This window comes from Poecilia reticulata, unplaced genomic scaffold (assembly GCF_000633615.1).
Source record: "Poecilia reticulata strain Guanapo unplaced genomic scaffold, Guppy_female_1.0+MT scaffold_224, whole genome shotgun sequence".
NCBI classification, from domain to species: Eukaryota; Metazoa; Chordata; class Actinopteri; order Cyprinodontiformes; family Poeciliidae; genus Poecilia; species Poecilia reticulata.
In genome coordinates, this window is record NW_007615025.1 from 183,727 (window position 1) to 193,768 (window position 10,042).

A 10,042-nucleotide genomic window follows, 5' to 3' on the forward strand; every position below is an offset into this window, starting at 1 on the left:
GTAGAACCAGCTGATGTAGAACCAGCTGATGTAGAACCAGGTGATGTAGAACCAGCTGATGTAGAACCAGCTGATGTAGAACCAGNTGATGTAGAACCAGCTGATGTAGAACCAGCTGATGTAGAACCAGCTGATGTAGAACCAGCTGATGTCGGCCATTGCTTTAGGTTGAAAATTGCTTTAGTACAACTTAATTGGCAAAACAAATAGTTTAGTCTTCATTTTTCCTCAGGATATCTTAATCTAAGCAGTGTTTTCTTATTTAAGGGCAAAATTTAAATATTTTTAGCCATAAATACACTTAAAGCACAAAAATGCAGACCATGCTAGACTGGATGTAAAGACAATAAAAAGTGTAGTGAAATTATCCTTTTCCTTCACAATGATTATAAAATATGATTAGATTTTTTTTCTTCACTGTAAAACATTTAAATGGCATTTAGCTTAGTTTTTATTAATGTAGTCAAACCTCCAAGAGTTGAATAAAGTAGAGTTTATGTTAAAAAAATGAAAGAAGAAAAAGAGAAGAGTGGGAACCATTTCCCAGAATGCTTAGCAGCGTGGTTTTGTGTCCTGGGACGGCGAGTTGCATTGATCTGAATCTGTGTTTTTAAGGCAAATGTTCATTTTAAAGCTTGAGGATAAAAGTCCTGATCACACTGAAGGTTTCTGATGATGTTTAATAAAATTCATCATCAGATCACAAAGTTTGTTTGTGCAATTTAAAATGAGAATTTAAATTATTCTAAAGTAAAATAAGTTGTTATTTTAACTTGATATTGTGAGTAAAATAAATGTTTTTCCTCTTTAACTGGTGAAGACAGTTTTTTTTTTTCTTGCATATTGTGAAATAATTATTTGGTTTAAATTGCAGCTATAATTTAAAACTCAATTCAAGATGAATGAACTTAAAAACAATATTTAGAGAACTTGTCTAAATCAACTCCATTAACTTTAGTTTCTGAGTTAAAACCAAAACTACTTTCTTGTTGATTTAAATAAATTTCCAAGGCAGCAGGTGGATTTAGATTTTCTAGTTAAATCACCTTCAGATGTTTTGGGATCTACAACCCCAACACTTCACTTAGACATTTTAAATATTATACATTTACTTTAACTACTCAACCTCTACAAACTTAGAGAACATGTTGAGAAGAGAAAGAAGTCAAAGTTGAACCAGAAAATAAGCTCTTATTGATAATATGCAATATTTAGATTGAAACTTGCTGCTAACTACCAAAAGAGCTAAACTCCCGTTTCGTTTGTTAGTTTTGTTTTTCAATCCTATTGGCCTTATTCTTGCTGGGGAAACGATTACGGGTGTTTCTTCCAGCGTTTAGCAGAAGTAACAGAATTCCACTGTAATTTGTCGGGTTCTTTGCTAATCTACGTTCATGATAGAAGTTACATCTCCTTTTTTGGTTATAATACAATATTTAGTAAAACTTGTTCCTGGACACACAGTCTGCTAGCAGAGAGCTGCTCAGTACAGGGAGCAACAGGAACAAGATCGTTAAGTTATAATATATTTATTTTATTCCAGTCTCTCCAGCTGCTCTGACTGTGAGTCCCAGCAGATCTCAGTTCTTTGAAGAAGAATCAGTGACTCTGATCTGTGAGGATGGAAACATCTCTGATGGATGGACTGTGAGGAGAAACACAAGCAAAGGAACCAGGACTCGGTGTGATAGTTGGGGGAAACCAGCTGGTTCTACCTGCAGCCTGAACTACATCCTCCCACATGACTCTGGTGTGTACTGGTGTGAGTCCACATCTGGATCCTCCCCCAGCAGCAGCAGCAGCATCCAGCTCTCTGTCTCTGGTAAGATCAGACTGTGGAGTTAGTGTTGCTGTGTGGAAATGGATGAAATGCTGTAGTTTGTCTCTGTGTTGAGGTGGATCAGTGATCCTGCAGAGTCCTGTCCTCCCTGTGATGGAGGGAGATGACGTCACTCTGAGCTGCAGAGCAAAGAGTCCAGCCCACAACCTCCCAGCTGCTTTCTATAAAGATGGCTCCTTCATTGGTGATGGACCATCAGGTCACATGACCCTAAACCCAGTGAACAGATCTGATGAAGGCCTCTACCAGTGCAGCATCAGCGGTCAGGGAGAGTCTCCATCCAGCTGGATCTGGGTCAAAGGTCAGGAGGTTCAATAAATCCTGAACTTTAGTTTTAACGTCAGTTCATAACTTATTAAATCTTTATTTTAGAGAAACCGTCAACCACATCGTCCCCATCAACTCCTCCTCCTCCTCCTCCTTCATCCTCCACTCCACTGACCATCACCTCCATCTCTCCTCCTCCTGGTCCATCTTTTCCCACCATCACAGTCGTTGCTGCCATTTTTATCTCTCTGGTTTTGCTCTCATTAATTCTTCTGGTTCTTCTGGTGAGACGATGTTTCTGCAGGAAACCTGAAGGTGAGTCTTGAAATCCAGAATCATTTTAGAATTTAAATTTGATGCACTTATTTTTTGCATGTTTTGCTTGTTCAGAAACTGCAGACTGGTTTAATGAAAGTTTCTCTAATGAGCCTTGATGTTTGTTCTGTTGTATTTCAGATGAAGGGAAACATGAAAAGGAAATCACATACAGTGATCTGAAAACCTTCAGTAATCAGCAGCAGCCAATCAGAAGCAGCAGAGGTAAAACCTCACATCCTCAAACATGTTTTCCATTTTCTGCTGCACAGTAAAGATCTTTATCTGTTCAACTGATCGTTCAAAAATACAAAAAATAAATGTCTTACACAGATCAAGGTTCTAATTCTCTATAAAGAATGTTTTTTATTTAGTTTCTGCTTCATTTAACTAATCAGAAATCAATCAGAAGCACTTTGATTAACTTCTATCACCCTGAATCAGCTGAACTTGATCTTTATTTTATCATTTATTCTTTACCATCAGATTATATTAATTCAGCAAAACTGTTTTCTCTGCAGATTAACTTTTGTTGCATAATGCTTTACTTCACCTTTTACAGCTAATAGTTCAAATGTTTTCAGCAACAACAGCTGCCATTATGTTACCTAAATTAGAGACGTTTGTTTTTTATGTCCAGTGCAGCTTTGACCCTTCAGTTAGCTGCTCAGTGTTCCTCTGACTGTTTCTGCAGCCTGTGGTTATTTATGCTAACAGGCTAACAGCTAACAGGCTAACAGCTCTGTGGTTATTATAGCTAACAGGCTAACAGGCTAACAGCTCTGTGGTTATTAAAGCTAACAGGCTAACAGCTCTGTGGTTATTAAAGCTAACAGGCTAACAGCTCTGTGGTCGTCCAGCTTCCTGTTATTGAAGGAAACATGCAGGTCAAACTGGAGCTGCTTATAATTCACTGCAGGACTTTAATTTAAAACATTAACTATGATTTTGTCTCTGAGTTTCCAAGAAATTTGAACAGAGTGAATTTATTTTGAAGATGTTTCAAAACAGTAAATGTTATGAACAAATAATGACATTTTAATGCAAAGTTGGCATTTTAATGAACTTTCAATGAAACTTTTAGAGCAACTTTACATTAAAGTGTCATTATTTACTGAATAATAACTCTTATTCAGTGTCTTTATTCATGTTGTCATACTGTGTTCATGACAACAGTCATAAACATTCATAAAGACTTCTTCATGTTCATGACAGAAGTTATTTCTTATTTCTGATGGTGTGCTGTCAGTCTGCACACCCTGTCAAATAAAGATAATGTATTAAATATAATTTTTTCAGGTTGTCAACATGTTTAACAATCTGTTCAAACACTTTGAATCTTAGGACTCATATGATGAACTTAAGCTTAAATGTTGTTTAAGTTGAAACTATTTAACACATATAATACATTTTAATCAACATGACAAAACCAGTTGAAATGTAAAAGACATTCATTTCCAGTCAGTCTGATGGTGTCATAGTGAACAAACTCTCTGGGTCTATTTGAGCCTCGTTAACCTTTAGTTAGCAGAAGTGCAACAGAGCTCTGAGCAGCTCTGTGGTCTGTTTGTCACAAACACTCATATATTAATATGTCTGACATTAACAGCTGCAAAGTAAAAAAAACTGTTAAAATGTGAGTTATTTAATCTCTGAAATAATGACTCAGCCAAGTTCTTTTATTTCTAATATGCTAGCAGATCCACTTGTACCTGCAGTAATTTTATTTATACGTGTTTTTCCAGATCCAGCTCTGGTTTACTCTGCAGTGAGAACTGGAGACGTCGACTATGGTCAGATAATCATCAGAGAGACCAGAGACCAGCAGAGGAGCAGAGGTAGAGACCAGACCACCATGTTAGCTATTTACTGTTCTCCCTACAGTTATAGTTCCTTATGTTAGGTTTAACGTCTTTTATAGCATTTTAATAGTAACTTTTTAGACTCTAAAACTCTGAAACCACCAAACTTCCTGTTTCCAGTGAAGTTTGTCAAGCAGCAAACATCCTGAGTTCACCACAGGAAACGTCAGACGGTTTTATAAATAAAACTTTGGTCGGTCCAAACTGAGCGTCTCGGTGCGGTTCTGGAGGTGTTGCTGCGTTTCTGTGAACAAGGCCTGACTCAACGCTCTGCTGGTGTGTTTTAGAGGAAGTGAGCAGCTCTGTGGTCTGATTCACACGTTCATAGATCCACACGGTGGACAAACCCAACAGAACCATTAAAAGAAACATTTCTGCCATAAACATGTTGATCAGAACGTCTATAATAAAAGGTTTCAATCTGAACACCAACAGAACCTCTAACTCCTGTAATCTGCTGTTCAGAGTTGGATCCGGGTCCAGTTTACTCTGCAGTGAGGACAGCAGGCATCAGACCCAACAGAACCAGAGGTACCGACTCTCCTCCACTAAACTTTACTGGTTTCAGCCTGCAGACTGGAAGCTACATGTCTGTTGAACTGAGGAAGAGGAGGAGCAGATCTTCATCACGTGTCACTTCCTGTTGAAGCTCCTTTACTTCAGGAAAAACTCTGCAGGAAAACAGACAGAAAATTAGGAGAATTTCAGAAACTTCAGGATAATAAAGAATAGAATAAAATATAATTAAACTTTACTGTCACTGCACATGTCACAAGCACAAAGCAATGAAATGCAGTTTGCACCCATCCAGAAGTGTTTAGCAAGAGAAGAAAAAAACTTATACCATATTTTTCGGACTATAAGCCGCTACTTTTTCCTCGCGCTTTGGACCGTGCAGCTTATAGCCCTTTAAATTCTGTGTTTTGAGTTTTTATTGTTTTTATCTCATTTAAATATCTGCTATCGATCAACGAGCATCAAAACTTTTCCACATCACGTTATTTTTAGCATTAGAACCTGGAGAGATTTTTTTCCATTAATATTTTATAAATGTAACATTAATAAAAGAACATTGTGAATACATGCATTCAGAAGGACGCAGTCGGCATAAATGTGTTTTATTTCTGTTTTCAGAACCAGAACCAGAACCAGAACCAGACGTGGTTTACTCTCCAGTCAGACGATAACGGGTCCATGAGCATCATGTCTGTTTACACTGTCAGTTATTTTAATTAGAGAGGAATATTATTTTAAATCACATTGTAACTTTACAAAATATGAAGTTACAATTTGATTTGACATGTTTTATTTCTTTGTGGTCTTTAAATATCATTTCTGGAACCCTGAGCTTCTGTTTCCATCATCAGTGTCATAATTATTATATTTATATATAAAATCTGCCTCGTTGTTGTTATATTTGCTTTAAGGTTAAATAAAGTTTGTTCCAGTCGATGTTTTGTGGTTCTGTGGGTTTGATGACCAGATGGAAAATGAGACGTTCTGATGTGGCGAACCGCCGAGAAAAACAACAACAAACAAACCACCGAGGAACAAAGAGGCTGGAACAGACAGGTTCAGTTTGAAGAGGTTTAAACCTTTAATCCGGTTTAAAACCTTTAATCTGGTTTAAAACCTTTAACCTGGTTTAAAACCTTTAATCTGGTTTAAACCTTTAACCTGGTTTAAAACCTTTAATCTGGTTTAAAACCTTTAATCTGGTTTAAAACTTTAACCTGGTTTAAACCTTTAATTTGGTTTAAAGCTTTGATCTGGTTTAAAACCTTTAATCTGGTTTAAAACCTTTAATCTGGTTTAAAACCTTTAATCTGGTTTAAAACTTTAACCTGGTTTAAACCTTTAATTTGGTTTAAAACTTTGATCTGGTTTAAAACCTTTAATCTGGTTTAAAACCTTTAATCTGGTTTAAAACCTTTAATCTGGTTTAAACCTTTGATCTGGTTTAAAACCTTAACCTGGTTTAAACCTTTAATCCCGTGATGAAACCAGTGAGGGATTATTTTCTGTCAAATTAAAGCAGGTCGTCTCTTTCCTTCTTCTTCTCTTTCTGTGTTTCTGAGTTATAAACTCCTGGAAGAATCCAGGTTATCGAATTAAAACTGAAAACAAGTGAAACTCAAACTGAATCCAGATGTGAAACTGATCCAATGAGAACAAAGAGTCTGAAGTCAACAGGAAGGAAATCAGAGCAGAACCAGAACCAGAACCAGAACCAGAATGTCCCTCTGAATCTAAACTCAGATGTTTTACTCACTTCTGACCCCTACAGGGCAGAAAACGCATTACAGCAGCTCACACTGTTGCTATGACAACACTCATGTTTACACCGAGCTGCCATTTTGTGATCTCTGAGGGTCTAATGACGAATTAATGATTTATTATCAAACACCAATTATTCAATCAACTTTATTAGAATCATTTCATCAACAGGGAAGTTTAAAATGATTCACATCATAAAAACACAAAAATAAAGTTATTTAAAAAACAGTTATTCACTTTATGGATTATATGAATTGTGCTTCATTAATGCATCACAGGATTAAAACTGATGAGAAATGAAAATATATTTTTTAACTAAAACTCACAATATCAGATAAATAATTAAATATAGTTTCCAAACATACAGAAATCACATGGCAGGAGTTTTTCTGTCTACAGGCCAGAAATTAATGTGAGATAAATCCTGAATTCATCAGGATTTATACTAAATTCATAAACAGCAAAGATATAAAGATCTAATAAACATTTATCCTGAATATGAGATAAACGTTCAACACTCGAGTCCAAATCAAGTCTGAACTTTTTTATTCTACAAGTAAAATGTGACTCAATAAAAGTAGCATTAGCTGCTATCAGGACAGGCAGCATGATGATGATGATGATGATGATGATGATGATGATGATGATGATGATGATGATGATGCCCCAAAATAAACTTGAACTACCTGCTACATACTGCAGGAAGCAGCAGGTCAGAAATCAGAGCAGGATTATTAAACACTGAACAGTTTAGCAGAATAATTAAAGGAAAAATGATAAAAACACTGAATCATCAGTCAACAAAATGACGGAACTAATGTGAGGCTCTGCATTCCTGCATTATTTATTAATGGATGATAACATCCATTATGGTGGTTTTGTGAATAAAACCACCATAATGGATGATTTATTTATAAAAACTGAAACATCTTCAGGAAGAAGGATAAAAATAATAGAAAAGATAAAGGAAGATGTTCAGTTCTCTGTTATTCTTCACCTTTTCTGTGTTTTAATCAACATAAACCTGCCAGGAGTTTGAATAATTCTGACATTACCTGTAAATATTTCATCCAGCTTTTGTTTTTATAATAAACTGATAATTATGACGAGATTCTGTGAACTGGTTTCATAACTTTAACCTTTTATCTGTGTTCACAAAATGTATTTATGTCGATCTGAACGTAACACTCCGGTAATATGAATGTTTCCCAGCAGGGGGCAGCATCTGGTTCGCTGCAGAAAGGGAGTATTGGAAACTAAATTATAAAAATATAAATTTCTAGTAATAATCAGAATCCAGTCACCAGTTATCGCAGCCTGAAATGTCTAAGTATTTTTTTCAGATGATCATTTATCTCTTCATCTCTTCATCTTCCCTCTCATCTGATTATCTGAAGATCTGAGATCCAGAGCCTGAAGTTTATCACATTTAACAAATCAAGTTTAAAGTTATTCATCAGATTTGAAGATCTACGTCATGTCAGGACAGGAAGCAGAAAGTGATTACTTCCTGTGTTCAGGTTAGAAATGTGTCAGGTAGATCTGCAGCATCACCCAGACTGTTAGGCCTCATTCACAAAATAAATACTCATTTTATAATGTTTTTAATTAAAAGGTGTCTAAAATACTACAACAAAATGATTTAATAAAAATGTTAAAGTTCCAACAATAGACTGAGACTTTGTTGTTTCTGTTGTGTTTAATAATAAAACATGTTTATTGTTAATAAAAACATTTTTGTCAGAACAGAATCTGTCTGCAGCGTCTCTCCTGTTGCATCATCAGGACGTTTCCGTCTCCATGGCAACTGGATCAGGTGAGCAGCACCTGACCTGATCAGAGACCTCCAGCTGAAAACCCCAAAGCGGCACGAAGCGACACAACGGCGCCCCCTGGTGGTTAACAGGAGGAGTAACAACCCAACTGCTGCTGATTAATCCAGTTATTGATCTGTTTCCAGGCTGCACAGTGGCGCAGTGGGTAGAGCTGCTGCCTTGCAGCAAGAAGGTTCTGGGTTTTCTCCAGGTACTCAGGTTTCCTCCCACAGTCCAGAAACATGACTGTCAGGTTGATTGGCCTGTCTAGTGAGTGTGTGTGTGGATGGTTGTGTGTCCTGTGTGTCTCTGTGTTGCCCTGCGACAGACTGGTGACCTGTCCAGGTGACCCGTCCAGGTGACCCGTCCAGGTGACCCGTCCAGGTGACCCGTCCAGGTGACCCGTCCAGGTGACCCCGCCTCTCACCCGGAACGTTAGCTGGAGAGGCACCAGCACCTCCTGACCCACTGAGGGACTTAGAATAGCGAGATAAGATTTCTGACAAGCGCAAATAAGTTTGTTTTGCAAATAATTTTTCACTTCATGAGTCAAAAATGTGTGATTTTAATTTTAAAACAAGTTTTTTTAAGCAAAACTCAGCAGCTTTTCTCATGGTGACATTAACAATTCAATATTTGTTTTTCTTTTTTCTGCAGCTCTGCTTCCTGCAGCTCCACTGCAGCTTCATCTCCACTGCAGCAAACAGGCAGATCTGTTATAGATTACAGTCACTAAAAGGCTGCATTGAGTCCTAGTTTATATTTTAATAGTGTAATTATGTAAAGACTAAATATGTCTGGTGGTCCAGCTCTGAGTTAACTTTCCTATAACACAATAGACCTGAGGAAAGAAATTACTAATAAAATATCTTACATATGCATAGTGTTATGATCTATATGGAGATGTTCGTTAGCTTTGATTGTTTATCTCACAGTTTGTAATTTATTATTGTTTATTAGACTCTGAAAGCTGTTTGTTAATATTCTGTCCTACAATGCGGTTAGATGGGCCCCTTTATTTAAAGCTCCTGCCCCTTTATGGCCTCTGCACGGCCCTGTGAGCCGCTGGTCCACTGCTCAGAGATCACTGATGCATGTTGTCTGTAATGCTCTGCCTCCCTGCTCTGACGCTCTCAGCGTTTTACTCTCTGCCTTCAGGAAACAGAGCAGCTGGTCTGCAGCAAGTAAAGAAACCTGATGGAAGATTGATCCGTTTATTATCCAGGGCTAAGATAATAAACGGATAATAATCCGTTCATTATCCAGGGATAAGATAATAAACGGATAATAATCCGTTCATTATCCAGGGATAAGATAATAAACGGATTATTATCCTGGATTATCAGAATCAGACAATCAGAATGTGCCGGTGTTTGTTGCTGTTTCCTCTTGTTTATCCCAAACTCAGGTGGTGGTTCCTTCCCAGCTGCAGGTCAAAGGTCATGAAGGTCTTTTGTTTCCACAGAACCGTTTCCATTCTGGGCCATCTGTGTCCTGGGTCTCCTGGTTCTCCTCCTGATTATTTTATTCTTTATGTGTTGCTGTGCTTGCATTTATGCAGGTGAGTCTCTAGAACAGCATTACCCACAATGCATTTGGTCATGGTCTGCTCTCCTCCAGACCAGCTGGACTTCCTGTCCTCATCCTGTCCTCATCCTGTCCTCATC

General features: G+C 37.4%; 1 protein-coding gene and 1 long non-coding RNA gene across 2 annotated transcripts in view; both read left to right on the forward strand.

The window, feature by feature from the left end:
* The first annotated feature begins 2,045 nt into the window (after positions 1-2,045).
* LOC103460297 (uncharacterized) lies at positions 2,046-5,736 on the forward strand. The gene is made up of 6 exons (XR_532901.2): positions 2,046-2,141; positions 2,213-2,422; positions 2,564-2,647; positions 4,168-4,260; positions 4,750-4,815; positions 5,419-5,736. It is a non-coding gene; the product is annotated as an uncharacterized LOC103460297 (long non-coding RNA).
* Positions 5,737-8,361: 2,625 nt separating this feature from the next.
* LOC103460296 (uncharacterized) overlaps positions 8,362-10,042 on the forward strand; it is an 8,009-nt gene continuing 6,328 nt past the window's right edge. Inside the window, exon 1 of the mRNA XM_008402400.2 lies at positions 8,362-8,377. Coding sequence (XP_008400622.2) covers positions 8,362-8,377 — 16 coding nt within the window. The remainder of the gene's footprint in view (positions 8,378-10,042) is intronic.